Raw genomic sequence first — 14,960 nt, forward strand, 5'->3', positions numbered from 1 at the left:
AGCAGGACATTACCGATTTAAGATTTGGGTAATGATCTCCTGGAAGTTCATTTTCAGCTCTGTTCTGTGCCGTAAACAGATGTAGGACTTCTCCTGAGCTCAGATGGAATTAAAGCCGCCAGCGTGGAACGTTCTTACGGAGGTCTTGTTCTTCACTCTTACCCTCTTCCCTTCCACACTCTCTCTGTTGCTCTCTCCTCCTCTCTCCTTTAGATTATTTTTCCTCTTTCAAGGTGAAGAATTATCAAATTGTCCAAATATATCCACATTTTTTAAAGAACGTTTAAGAACGTATCTTTAGAACGACCTGTGGACAAAACGACGAAGCAAAAAGATCTAGGGTCCCCTCTTTTGGTTCTACACTGTTATTACACCGTCAAACATTCATGTATTGCCGAAGTGGGTTACATCGCCACTGGTAAAAGGTGTATAAGACAAACCAAGTACACAAAACACCTTCTTTCACGTTTAATTCCACAATGGCATATTTAAGACGACACACAATACAAAAGCGGACATCAGATCAAAACTCGGGCCATATACATGTGTTTGTTGATTTTTTTTTTGGGGGGGGGGGTCAAATCAGTTATTTCCATATATTACAATACTGAACAGACATAACAGTTGTAATCCTTTTCAAAGAGCATGGATCCATGGCATACTTGACTCCAAACACACAGACATTGAGAATAGTGCATAGAAACACAAGCTGTCGAAAGCGTTTTTTGTAGAAGTGAAGATGGGACGCGTATTCGACCGACATTTCATTTTAGGGACACTGTGAAGATATGTAGAAATGTGCGAATCCTTGTAAATAATTCAACTGTCTCTCACACTTCAAATTCCTCTCGACATGCAGACGGATTGAAATGAACCAACAAACAAACTACCATTTAGAAAGTGTGCAGTATTTGCCAGCAAATATCCACAAAACTAGGAAATGATTGTAGACTACTGGTGTATTTGGGAGCAGAAAGCATCAGGAAAAGTATAGAGTATCAAGAGCTGTATCACATAGGGCGGCGCACAATTGGCCCAGCATTGTCTGGGTTCGGCCGGGGTAGTCCGTCATTGTAAATAACACTTTGTTCTTATCTGACTTGCCTAGTTAAATAAAGCTCAAACATGTTTTTTTAACCATTTTTACATTTACAAAAAAAAAATAGAGGCAGACAGTGCATGTAATGACAAAAGCAAGAGACGCGTTTGTTTTGTTGTTGAAAAGGAGGAATCAAAAAAGCTTTGGCAATTCCCAGAGTCCAGTAGAGTACTGTAAGTGAAAATATCTCGTAAAATCCCATATCAATCGGACAAATACAGTGAGAGAGAAAGCAATGAACCTGTCAGGCCAGCAATGAACCTGTCAGGCCAGCAATGAACTTGTATTTTTAATATTCCTCTGCAGCCATAACCTTGACATCAACCACCTAATGGAATGAGAGAATCATTGGAATGAATCATGTTGATATGAGCTTGTAAAACAAGCCATGCTGTAGCAACCATGGTGAAGTGACATCCAAAAGCTAAAAGAACAACGTCAACTGCGGAAAGAGAGAAAGCAGATGAGACTTTATAGACGCCCAGAATAACATTTGATGAAAAGAGAGTCAAGCAATTAAAGAACTTTGACACAGTACTGTTCTTTTAGAACCCAACTTAGTAAAGCTTTGACAGACGTTATCTTTTTAAACCGAGTTAAAACCACACGACACAAACATTTAGACAGCCTGTAAAAAAAAAATGTTAGCTAGGCCCGACATAAAATACATTATAATGCTTATATACAAACTGTTGCAAAACTGTACTATGGGCTCTGTTACTTGGAGACTGACATTGAATAAAACTCTGCTCATACAAACGTGTGCGGTACTTACCGGGATATAATCAGCAAGTAAATACCCTCTGAATATTAGCAGCGATCACTAATATATGTGATGACTTCAGTAAATATATAAGGGTAGGATTGGTCATGTAAATTGACTGTAGCTTATCAAATTGTTGTCATAAACATTAAACCTTCCTGTCTTCAAAAGTCACCTCTACATATTTCATGCAGCTCAATTTAAACTGGGGCCTTATCGAAAAGTGGACATGCAAGTGTGAATCAAATTGATAAACTTGACGTTTGAGGTATGTTTTGCTGACAGTTTCATTTGGATCCTCTCTGAAACAGCTCAGAGAGAATATTTAATAACATGCAAAGGGTTGACCAGGATACAACATCAATCGCGGATCAATACATAGCAAATAGGAAACACTAGTGACTTTGTACCAAGTCCGTAGTATAGGCAGCAGCTGCACATGTAAACAACGCCATGGCGCCCATGTTTAGGGGGAAGGACGGAGGGGAGGACAGAGGGAGGGATGGAGGGAGGGATGGCTAACACTACCCCACGGTCCTATGGTCCAGCTTACACCAGTGTCTCTGGGAGTGTGTCTGCGTTTTCCGAGGACAGGAGTTGCCAGATCTGCCATCTGTCCCTCTGCCAGTCCTGCCACTCTTGGCTCATGGGTACCATGCTGTCCGTGGTGGGGGAGGCTGAGTTCTGTGGCACCATTGGCCTCCCACCCTGCAGGGGGTGCTGGTGAGGGGGTGCTGCGAGGGAGGGGGGAGACAGGCTGGGCTGGTTTAGAGGCAGAGGGGGAGAGCCTGTAGGACAAGCCGCCATAAGGGGGAGGGGGAGGACCCGAGTGGGCAGAGTTAGGGCTGGGGTTAGCCTGGTGTCTAATGCCCTGGGGGGAGGTTCTCTGCGCTGCTGGCTGCTGATTGGCTGTCAGGGTATGGTAGGGGAGGGGTCTCAGGGTTGAGGCTCAGCAGGAGGCGCGGCCGTCCCGCCTTGCTGTGAGGGCTGCTACAGACCCGTGTGACAGGGGGATGGGGCCTGCATTCGGCCACGCCCAGCGAGGTCTGTGTCCGTCGTACCACCTGCCTGGCATCGCCATGGAGACAGTCAAGTCCTTCCTGGGAGCTGCGTGAGCTGCCCTCTGACATGTTGCTATGGGAACCTGGAGATACAAATGTCAATGGAAAAAGTCAGAAAATTAAGATAAGTAAAAGTCCAAAAATGTGATTGTTACATTTCAACAGCTTACCTGCATAAGGCTGGTCCATCAGCCCTGGTTTCAGAGTGGAATGCCAAGCTCCCCAGATATTGGCATGCTCCTCTGATGTATAGGACATAATGAACATGACCATGTTTAGGGACCATCATACCCATCATCATCATCGTCATTATTATCAAGATTATAATCATCATCATCATCATCACCTCCACCACCACAATCGTCATCATCATCGTCATCATTATCAATATTAGAATCATCATCACCTTCACCACAATCATCATCATTAAGATTATCATCATCACCTCTACCACAATCATCATCATCATCATCATTAAGATTATCATCACCGCCTCCCAGGTGGCGCAGTGGTCTAGGGCACTGCATCGCAGCGCTAGCTGTGCCACCAGAGACTCTGGCCGGCCGCGACTGAGAGGTCCGTGGGGCGATGCACAATTGGCCTAGCGTTGTCCCTCTGGATAAGAGCGTCTGCTAAATGACTTAAATGTAAATGATGTAAATGTCCCGGTTAGGGTATTTTTGGCCAGTAGGGATATCCTTGTCTCATCGCGCACCAGCGACTCCTGTGGCGGGCCGGGCGTAGTGCACGCTAACCAGGGTCGCCAGGTGCACGTTGTTTCCTCCGACACATTGGTGTGGCTGGCTTACGGGTTGGATGCGCGCTGTGTTAAGATTCAGTGCGGCTTGGTTGGGTTGTGTTTCAGAGGACGCATGACTTTCGACCTTCGTCTCTCCCAAGTCCGTACGGGAGTTGTAGCGATGAGACAAGATAGTAAATACTAATAATTGGATACTATGAAATTGGGGAGAAAAAGGGGGCACATTTTTTTTTAAATACAAAAAAAAGATCATGGTCATCATCATCATCATCATTGAGATAATAATCATCATCATTAAGATATTCATCATCATCATTAAGATAATCATCATCACCACAATAATTACCTTCATCATCATCATTAAGGTGATCATTATCATCATTGTCATTAAGATAATCACCATCACCACAATCATTACCATCATCATCATTAAGGTAATCATTATCATCATCATCATTAAGATAATTATCATCATCACCTCCACCACAATCATTATCATCATCATCATTAAGATTATCATCATCATCATCTCCACCGCAATCATCATCATCATCATTAAGATAATCATCATCACCTCCACCACAATCATTATCATCGTCATCATTAAGATTATCATCATCACCTTCATCACAATCATCATCATTATCATCATTAAGATTATCATCATCATCACCTCCACCACAATCATCATCATTATTAAGATCATCATCATCATCATCATCACCTCCACCACAAACATCATCGTCATCATCGTAATCATCATCATCATAATTATCACCACCATCACCACGATCATATCAACCACAGCTTAAGTAAGACTGGACAGTAGTCCCCTCACCTTTTGAGACCCAAGGATTGGACCCATGGGTGTCCCGTGTCCGTCCTGCCACCTGCCTCATCAGGGTGTATTGTTCTGACCCTGGGCTGGTCCCTTCCCCCTGGTGCTCAGACAGAATGGGGGAGTTGTTGTCATAGGGGGACAGCTCTCCACTGGAGACCTTGTTGGAGTCACTGGAGGAGCGCCTCTCGCTCAGGGAGAAAGGATCCTCCGATCGCAACACGTCCGGACTCCTGTGGAGTGGAAGAAGGGATGGATGAGGGAGAGAAAAGGATGGGTAGAGAGAGTAAAAAGATATTGCCAAAGATGATGGGTCCTTCACTTTCTCTCAACAGACATGAACACCAGGCTAAGCAACTACTTTCGATGAGTACTCAAAATGTGTGACTGTGATATGTGCAGTGGAACCAATGTACTTACTGTGATGCCTTTCTCCTGAGCAGATAGTCGACCACATCAGGATCAGTCTCCAGTAAAGTCATTAGGACCTCATTCTGCAGGTCCGGGGGCACCTACACACAGACAACAGCATACATGACCAAACAAGTACAAAGAAACATGGTTTATGTATGTAATGGCACATGATAGACCACTAGGGGGGTGGTATTGACCAAGACAACCTCATGGTGAAAGTGAGTCTATCTTCACGTTTAGTGATCACAAGCCAGTCAATACATGAACACATAGTATAACATTGAATACTGTTAAATACCACTCTATGGATCCATGTATAGCAGGGAAGGGCAACTTGGCGGCCCACGGACTACACCCTTTTGTTGGTCCGTGGACCAATTTCACACCAAAAACAAACAAACAAAAAAAAATTTTTTTGGGGGGGGGGGGAATAATAGAATACACAAGGTTAAATTTTGAAACTTGGTTGTGCATCAGAATTCCCTCAATTAGCCCATTTCAGCATTTAAAAAATATATATATATATTTAGAGATTGTAAGTTAGTCTAGCGGCCAGCTATCTAAACTTGTCGTCAGCATGGTTGAATTACCGCCCGGGTTGGGGCCCATTGATGATCAGTTATCATATTAAAAACTGCAAACATTTGCAGAGGGTCCCTGGTTCGAGCCCGGGTAGGGGCTAGGGGGATGGACTAAAGTTATACTGTTACATTAACAATACCTCTTTCAAGCGTCCCGCCAATACCCTGAATTACACGGTCTGAGCGGAGGGAAAAACAACCTCTGCAAAGTTCAAAGAATACGACTTCTGTTCAGGGAAATAGTGGTGATGGTGTCAGAACAATCAGTGCAAGGGATTGGCCCATAAGTCTCTCTGGCACCGTCTCAAAAGCCTGTGATCTGTAGTGGTCTGGAACTGGGCCCTAAGGCCTTTAATCAGGTCCAGGATCAGCTCTAACAGCACTAACAAAGGCCCACAGAGCTTTGTTTTCATTCTATAAGACAGAACCATTGTCTGGTAAAGCCTGGAGAATCTATAACTTAAACACAGGCTGCATCCCAAATGGCACTATTCCCTATAAGCCCTGGTCAAAAGTAGTGCACTATATAGTGTGCAGGGTGCCATTTGGGATGCAGATATATGTTACTGAGTGGCACCGCTAACCCGGGGCGAGGTGAGGGAGGGAGGGAAGGGGGGGGGGTGATGGCAAGAAAGAGGACAGGCAGAGGTAATGGAAATGGTATGGCTGTATACAGACCTAGGACATAGAGAGTTCATCAAATGTGTCAGTGCTAAACCCATTTATTTGACGTGGTAACTACATAAACAGATTGAGTTTACACAATGTGGGTTATGTAGTTGTTGCAACTGCATCACCTCACCTGTGTACAGTGTATACAATGAACTCACAAGGGATCCTTACTTACTGGCCAATCTAAAGTGATAATTCATTGTAGCTTCTTTGCTGGCTATTAGGAATACAGTACTGTAATTACACAGTACCTGCCTGTCCAATTACCATATACGTGCAATGTTGTATTATAAAGAGGGACTAAACAGGAGAATGGGTAGGATATCAACACACACACACACACACACACACACACACACACACACACACACACACACACACACACACACACACACACACACACACACACACACACACACACACACACACACACACACACACACACACACACACACACACACACACACACACACACACACACACACACACCATGAAGAGGGAGTGAAAGGTTGTGATCATCCTCTGGAGGACAGCGATGACAGCGGTGCTCTCCTCTGCGCGAGCCGGACTCTGCACACTGAACTCCTTGTCTGAACTCTTCTGCTTGTGGAGCAGGTTGGGACCAAAGATGGTGGCCAGGTTCAGAGAGGTCATCTTGTTCCCCGTCACCTGGAGGAGATGAGGACATAGGAATAACAATAATGCCAGCTGCTTAGCAAATGGTTTTATCTAAAGCCACTGAGTACAGTGAGTGCATACAGTTTTGTGTGTCCTGTATGTGATTCCTGCATAGCATGGAATCACATACAGCCACACTAGACTAGGCAAACATGTGCAATTGACTGTCATTAACACAAAGAGATACACTTCATTATACTTCCTGATTTAAAAATAATAATTTGACCAGATATAATACAATATTGACCTCATAGAATACCATATTGACCTCATGGAATACCATATTGACCTCATGGAATACCATATTGACCTCATAGACTACTATATTGAACTCATAGACTACTATATTGACATCATATACTGCTATATTGACCTCATAGACTATAATAGACCTCATAGACCACAATATTGACCTCATAGACTACTATATTGACCTCATAGACTACTATATTGACCTCATAGACTACTATATTGACCTCATAGACTACTATATTGACCTCATAGACTACAATATTGACCTCATAGACTACAATATTGACCTCATAGACTACAATATTGACCTCATAGAATACTATATTGACTTCATTGAATACGATATTGAGTGCTTCAGGAAAATAACTAGCTAAACAGATTGGACAACTACCATGAAGAACACGCAACAATGGCTAAACTGAGACTTCACCACGATGTCACAGAACAGCAGCCCTCTGTATCCAACCCTCTGAATTAACCTCGTCCCCTTGATCACATCAAGAGACGAAATCAGTCACTATGCATCAGAGGGACACAATGACATGACAATGTTTTGATTTCGTGTTCCAGAGACCTTGTGCCCCCCCCCCCCCCCAGGAACCCGAGATTGCGAGAACTAGTCTCAGTGCGAGTTAGTGAGGGAGGAAGATATGCTGTTGAAGCTTGACGCCGGTTACACACCTATCCAATACTCTCAGATCTAGTTTATAGGGAGGTCTAGGGGTAGGGGCATGTGATTGTTTTGGGAATCATGGGGAGTGGTGGGGGTAATGGAAGGGGTCTTCGCCTCACCCCCTGTCCGTCTTTGTCCTGGCTGTCGTGGGCGTGGTTCGCCACGGTAGAGAGGAACTGCAGGAGGCGGTGCAGGGTGTCGCTGTTACAGGCTGGCAGCAGGTAAACCAGGAGCTGGGTGGCACTCCGCTGCTCCTTACAGTCCAACACTACAGAGGAACAGGACAGGGGTCAGGGGTTAGAAGTTAGAGGTCAGGGTGTCGCTGTTACAGCCTGACAGCAGGTAAACCAGGAGCTGGGTGGCACTCCGCTGCTCCTCACAGTCCAGCACTATAGAAGTACAGGACAGGGGTTAGATGTCAGAGGTTAGAGGTTAAGAGTGAGGATTCAGTCTAAATCATTTGAAATATGTCACACTCTCACATATATACATATAGGCAAATATACATACACATAGACATACAGTCGTTGCCAAAAGTTTTGAGAATGACACAAATATACATTTTCACAAAGTTTGCTGCTTCGGTGTCTTTAGATATTTTTGTCAGATGTTACTATGGAATACTGAAGTATAATTACAAGCATTTCATAAATGTCAAAGGTTTTTATTGACAATTACATGAAGTTGATGCAAAGAGTCAATATTTGCAGTGTTGACCCTTCTTTTTCAAGACCTCTGCAATCCGCCCTGGCTTGCTGTCAATTAACTTCTGGGCCACTGACTGATGGCAGCCCATTCTTGCATAATCAATGCTTGGAGTTTGTCAGAATTTGTGGGTTTTTGTTTGTCCACCCGCCTCTTGAGGATTGACCACAAGTTCTCAATTGGATTAAGGTCTGGGGAGTTTCCTGGACATGGACCAAACATATTGATGTGTTGTTCCCCGAGCCACTTAGTTATCAATTTGCCTTACGGCAAGGTGATCCATCATGCTGGAAAATGCATTTTTCGTCACCAAACTGTTCCTGGATGGTTGGGAGAAGTTGCTCTCGGAGGATTTGTTGGTACCATTCTTTATTCATGGCTGTGTTCTTAGGCAAAATTGTGAGTGAGCTCACTCCCTTGGCTGAGAAGCAATCCCACACATGAATGGTCTCAGGATGCTTTACTGTTGGCATGACACAGGACTGATGGTAGCTCTCACCTTGTCTTCTCCGGACAAGCTTTTTTCCAGATGCACCAAACAATCGGAAAGGGGATTCATCAGAGAAAATGACTTTACCCCAGTCCTCAGCAGTCCAATCCCTGTACCTTTTGCAGAATATCAGTCTGTCCCTGATGTTTTTCCTGGAGAGAAGTGGCTTCTTTGCTGCCCTTCTTGACACCAGGCCATCCTCCAAAAGTCTTTGCCTCACTGTGCGTGCAGATGCACTCACACCTGCCTGCTGATATTCCTGAGCAAGCTCTGTACTGGTGGTGCCCCGATCCCGCAGCTGAATCAACTTTAAGAGACGGTCCTGGCGCTTGCTGGACTTTCTTGGGCATCCTGACGCCTTCTTCACAACAATTGAACCACTCTCCTTGAAGTTCTTGATGATCTGATAAATGGTTGATTTAGGTGCAATCTTACTGATTCCAAGCACCCCCTCCTTTCTTTTGAAGCTTCCAGTCTGTTATTCTAACTCAATCAGTATGACAGAGTGATCTCGTCCTCGTCAACACTCACACCTGTGTTAACGAGAGAATTACTGACATGATGTCAGCTGGTCCTTTTGTGGCAGGACTGAAATGCAGTGGAAACTTTTTGGGGGGGGATTCAGTTCATTTGCATGGCAAAGCGGGTCTTTGCAAGTAATTGCAATTCATCTGATCACTCTTCATAACATTCTGGAGTACATGCAAATTGCCATCATACAAACTGAGGCAGCAGACTTTGTGAAAATGAATATTTGTGTCATTCTCAAAACTTTTGGCTACGACTGTACATGTAGACAATGACATTCACATACACAACACTTGGCACATTGTATGCACGCTGGTAGGCTAAAGCCCAACCTTTACAGTGCATACAGCCTGTGTGTCATTGACCCAAGTATACACTCTTAAGTGTGGGTTTAGTGCAAACTGAAGGTGCGTCCTACTAAAAGAGGCCAACGAAGGTGATTGGGCCTAGGGCAGAGACTGACTCTAATGCTGCACACAGAGGGTAGTATTCATAAGTAGTGAAGTTGATGTTTCCTCACACATGGTGTTTATGAAGGCAGTGTAGAGCTCCTTGGTGAGGAGAGGGTCAGGCATGTCTCTGAGGAACTCCTTGAGCAGCGCGGCCACGTCGTGGACACTGTGCTCCTCATCCAACTGGACATCCACTCCCCGGTCAAACTCCTCCCTCAGCTAAGAGACAGAGTTAAACAGAACATGAGATATACCATGTAGTCCACGTACTTTACTGTTTACAGCGACTACAGTTAGAAAGTGAACTCAGAGAAACACTCAGACATATTCGCATCACACGCATGTGAACACATTCCACTCACGTTACGGGGACACACAGATATACACACACCAGGTGTGACCTTGGTGGTGAAAACATTCTCACAGGTAGTCCTGGTCCAACCTGTTCTGTTCCCATACTGTGTCAACCTGCTTACTCCGCAATCTGACCCCTAGCATTACTCAGGATTCAAATGGGTCCACTTAGTCCAGTAAGATAAGCATTATAAGCAAGTATTGTGTTTGATCAAGCATTATAGCGAAGTTTGATTATAGCCTGTGTTTTAGATAAAAACCTGGTTACAGATCTAAATGTTGGCAGGAAGTAGCCTAATCATATAGCTACTTCCTTAAAGTGAGAGATGGTTGAGATTTAAGTAACTTTGAAAAGACGATCTGTTAGTGATGTCGATGATGTAGTCCGTTCTTTTTCAAGTCTGCAAACGGGGGATTACAGTGAGAAGTCATGTAGATTGTCTCACATGGTGACATTTTGATTCAACGCGCTGATAGCTTTGTATTCCCTCAAACGGTGAGATGTTGAAAATAGAAATAAACTCCCCATCTCAGAACGGAAACAACACCATTTAAGACCGAGCCTGAAACTGGCTGGCACCAGTGCTTGTGTTTTTGCCTGACTTGAACGAAAGATTAGGATCTGCCATTGTGAGCGTTGCGTATGAGCCACGCATACCGAGAAGACGGAGAAGTCCAAACTCAGAGAACACAAGTCAGAAAACACTCACATTGACCAAAAACAACACTTCAATGAATTGAGTTTTCTGTCATAATAACCAAAAGCAAACGTTCAACTGACATTTTTTTTAAAGGAGTGAGAAAAATTAACGGCGAGCAAAAAATACTTAAAACCACACTATGACTATATGACGATATAGGCAGAACATACATGTCCATGTAATCTGATTAATTATGATATAAAATGCGAACCTGATCCTAGATCAGCACTGTGATGGAAACTGAATACAGGCCCTGGGATGGAAATTGAATACAGGCCCTGGGATGGAAATTGAATACAGGCCCTGGGATGGAAATTGAATACAGGCCCTGGGATGGAAATGAATGCTCCAAGCCCTGCTTGAATTACAATATGGCATTAAGGCTCGACTGCGTCCCTTTATAGACTAGGGCCACGACTACAGAGGAGCCTGGCTCTTCAGCCGGGGCCAAGTTCCTCCGCTCTGCTTCCTTTAATAAAAGTACGCTGAACTAATGCTAAGTGGGTGTGCATTCTCCGAAGCAGCAGTAATATCAAAACCAATGCATGAATATAAATATATTGTGTCAATATATCAGAATTTGAATAGCTTCTATCTATATACATTAATTTAAACAGCTTCTATCTATATCACAGTATACAGAAATATAATGTAATTAGCATTGGTCCCTGTTAAAAATAATAATAAGGACTTATAAAACCATATTGTCAACCAGAACCAGTCAATTAATAAAATGTGTAATTCATTTCAATCGATGCTTCAACTGAGTTATCGATACAAGATCCTCTATTAATAAGATGGATATAAGGGGTCGCCGACCACTCGCGGTGGGCTGTAAACAACAGCTTTGTGCAGCAACGTGTGAGAGGTATCAAAAAGTGCCTCTCCCAGGTTCTCACCTGCCTCACTCTCTTCTTGGAGCTCCCCACTCGGAATATCCCCACCGTCTGAAGACCTGTCGGAAGAAACAGCGGAGGACATAAGTGAGCGTCATCCTCCACTGGTCAAAGAGACACTCAAGCGAATAATCATAGATGGAAGAGACGTGAAGACGCAGCCGCCATATGCCTCCTTTGGGCAGCGCAGGGCAGGGTAAAGATGTGGGGCTGGTTGGACAGTGCAGGGCAGGGTAAAGATGTGGGGCTGGTTGGGCAGTGCAGGGCAGGGTAAAGATGTGGGGCTGGTTGGGCAGTGCAGGGCAGGGTAAAGATGTGGGGCTGGTTGGGCAGTGCAGGGCAGGGTAAAGATGTGGGGCTGGTTGGACAGTGCAGGGCAGGGTAAAGATGTGAGGCTGGTTGGACAGTGCAGGGCAGGGTAAAGATGTGGGGCTGGTTGGACAGTGCAGGGCAGGGTAAAGATGTGGGGCTGGTTGGGCAGTGCAGGGCAGGGTAAAGATGTGGGGCTGGTTGGACAGTGCAGGGCAGGGTAAAGATGTGGGGCTGGTTGGACAGTGCAGGGCAGGGTAAAGATGTGGGGCTGGTTGGACAGTGCAGGGCAGGGTAAAGATGTGGGGCTGGTTGGACAGTGCAGGGCAGGGTAAACATGTGGGGCTGGTTGGACAGTGCAGGGCAGGGTAAAGATGTGGGGCTGGTTGGACAGTGCAGGGCAGGGTAACGATGTGGGGCTGGTTGGACAGTGCAGGGCAGGGTAAAGATGTGGGGCTGGTTGGACAGTGCAGGGCGGGGTAAAGATGTGGGGCTGGTTGGACAGTGCAGGGCAGGGTAAAGATGTGGGGCTGATTGGACAGTGCAGGGCAGGGTAAAGATGTGGGGCTGGTTGGGCAGTGCAGGGCGGGGTAAAGATGTGGGGCTGGTTGGGCAGTGCAGGGCGGGGTAACGATGTGGGGCTGGTTGGGCAGTGCAGGGCGGGGTAAAGATGTGGGGCTGGTTGGGCAGTGCAGGGCGGGGTAACGATGTGGGGCTGGTTGGGCAGTGCAGGGCGGGGTAACGATGTGGGGCTGGTTGGGCAGTGCAAGGCGGGGTAACGATGTGGGGCTGGTTGGGCAGTGCAGGGCAGGGTAAAGATGTGGGGCTGGTTGGACAGTGCAGGGCGGGGTAAAGATGTGGGGCTGGTTGGGCAGTGCAGGGCAGGGTAAAGATGTGGGGCTGGTTGGGCAGTGCAGGGCAGGATAAAGATGTGGGGCTGGTTGAGCAGTGCAGGGCAGGGTAAAGATGTGGGGCTGGTTGGGCAGTGCAGGGAGGGGTAAAGATGTGGGGCTGGTTGGGCAGTGCAGGGTGGGGTAAAGATGTGGGGCTGGTTGGGCAGTGCAGGGCGGGGTAAAGATGTGGGGCTCGAATCAGATCAGGTGAGTGATCCCTGACAAAGACGAGGATTTTGACCACAGGAATAGAGCTGTGTCCAACACATAGGAAACGTTTTGAAACAGGGAGGTGCTACCTGCGCTCGTTTTCGTTTTCCGTTGCAAAACCTTTTGCTACATTGTGCCCTACTGAACAGGCCCCAGGTGTGATCAGTGAAAGGGGCTGTATTCATTCGTACCATACTTCTCCAGGTGCTGGCAGCAGCTGTCCACCAGGCGAGGCACCTGTCTGTAGATAGGGTTAAGGCTCAGCCTCTTGTCCCGGTGCTTCTCCTTCTTGCTGGGTGCTTCAGGGGGCAGAGACAGCTGCAGCGCCTCCAACAGGCGGGATTGGTTATCATCCAGGTCTGTGATGGAGTCCACCGACATGCCCCCCTGCAGACCACAATGAGAACATTATCAAGCTGACGTCTACTTGAGGTCACAGACACACACACACACAAACACACACACACTCACACGGCGATGGAGTGTGTGTATGGAGTTGGTACAGTAGGCGTGTGGGGGGAGACCCTCACCCTCCTGCGTGCCCGCGGGGCAGCCTCGGGCGTATTGGGCGACGTGGACTCGTTAGCTGTCTCCGAGGTGGAGCTGAGGGAGGAGTTACTGCTGGACAGCTCCTTATTGGTGGACCTCTTGGTGGCAAACTGCAGGATGGACGACACCAGGTCCGACGGGTCTTTATGCTCCTCCCTGTGAGGAGGGTCCTGACGCAGGCTATCCTGGCGCTGCCTCTGGGTCCGGTCGTTGGCAATCACCTGGGACAGGGCCATACCGAAGGCCTGGGGTATGCATTCTGGAATGGGAGGGGAGGGAGAGGAATGTAAATACCATATTCTTAGCAGAGAGAGAGAGAGAGAGAGACAGACAGGCAGACAGGCAGACAGGCAGAGGACGACAGAGAGAGAGACAGAGAGAGAGACAGATAGAAACAGAGGGAGCGAGAGAGACTGAGGGAGAGAGAGAGACCGAGGGAGAGAGAGAGGGAGAAAGCGAGAGAGAGAGAGAGAGAGAGAGAGAGAGAGAGAGAGAGAGAGAGAGAGAGAGAGAGAGAGAGAGAGAGAGAGAGAGAGAGAGAGAGAGAGAGAGAGAGAGAGAGAGAGAGAGAGAGAGAGAGAGAGAGAGAGAGAGAGAGAGAGAGAGAGAGAGAGAGAGAGAGAGAGAGAGAGAGAGAGAGAGAGAGAGAGAGAGAGAGAGTGGGGTTGGGTATGCATGAAAGATGTATGTGCTCCTCCATGTGAGTGTGTTGTGAACGATAGAGATCTTTAGATTATGATTGTTACTGTATTGATTGTTCAGTGAGTATTAATTCACTCATTGAATATTTGGACGCAGGTGTTGTTGCGCACGTATCCACATATTTGACTACATCATATTTACTTTGTGGCATTGGTAGGCCCGCGAGAGAAAAAGGAGACATTCTTCACGTGTGCTATAATAGCATAAAAATTTTAAAAAACATAACAAATGATGTTTTAAAGGTTTCCTGATTCAGCGCCAAATCCTAACTGGAGAAGTGCGTGTGTAGCTCAGACGTTTGTGTTATTCATGCATTGATGTCAATGGGAGCTTGGCACAGAAATTCAAGTTACATACTTGGATCTCCAGTGAGGAACTCA

General features: G+C 46.2%; 1 protein-coding gene across 2 annotated transcripts in view; it reads right to left on the reverse strand.

The window, feature by feature from the left end:
* Window positions 1-1,550: 1,550 nt before the first annotated feature.
* The window catches only part of LOC124008372 (rho GTPase-activating protein 6-like), a 48,898-nt gene continuing 35,488 nt past the window's right edge, over window positions 1,551-14,960 (reverse strand). The window contains exons 4-13 of one of the 2 annotated variants that reach the window (XM_046319601.1): window positions 13,860-14,137; window positions 13,521-13,716; window positions 11,921-11,976; window positions 10,035-10,185; window positions 7,911-8,059; window positions 6,678-6,857; window positions 4,942-5,033; window positions 4,522-4,754; window positions 3,094-3,165; window positions 1,551-3,006 (exon numbers count right to left, since the gene is read on the reverse strand). In XM_046319601.1, coding sequence (XP_046175557.1) covers window positions 2,726-3,006; window positions 3,094-3,165; window positions 4,522-4,754; window positions 4,942-5,033; window positions 6,678-6,857; window positions 7,911-8,059; window positions 10,035-10,185; window positions 11,921-11,976; window positions 13,521-13,716; window positions 13,860-14,137 — 1,688 coding nt within the window. In that variant the 3' untranslated portion in view covers window positions 1,551-2,725. The remainder of the gene's footprint in view (window positions 3,007-3,093; window positions 3,166-4,521; window positions 4,755-4,941; window positions 5,034-6,677; window positions 6,858-7,910; window positions 8,060-10,034; window positions 10,186-11,920; window positions 11,977-13,520; window positions 13,717-13,859; window positions 14,138-14,960) is intronic. The other variant, XM_046319602.1, reaches the window with a different exon arrangement.

Source organism: Oncorhynchus gorbuscha, linkage group LG21 (assembly GCF_021184085.1).
Source record: "Oncorhynchus gorbuscha isolate QuinsamMale2020 ecotype Even-year linkage group LG21, OgorEven_v1.0, whole genome shotgun sequence".
In the NCBI taxonomy this organism is placed as follows: Eukaryota; Metazoa; Chordata; class Actinopteri; order Salmoniformes; family Salmonidae; genus Oncorhynchus; species Oncorhynchus gorbuscha.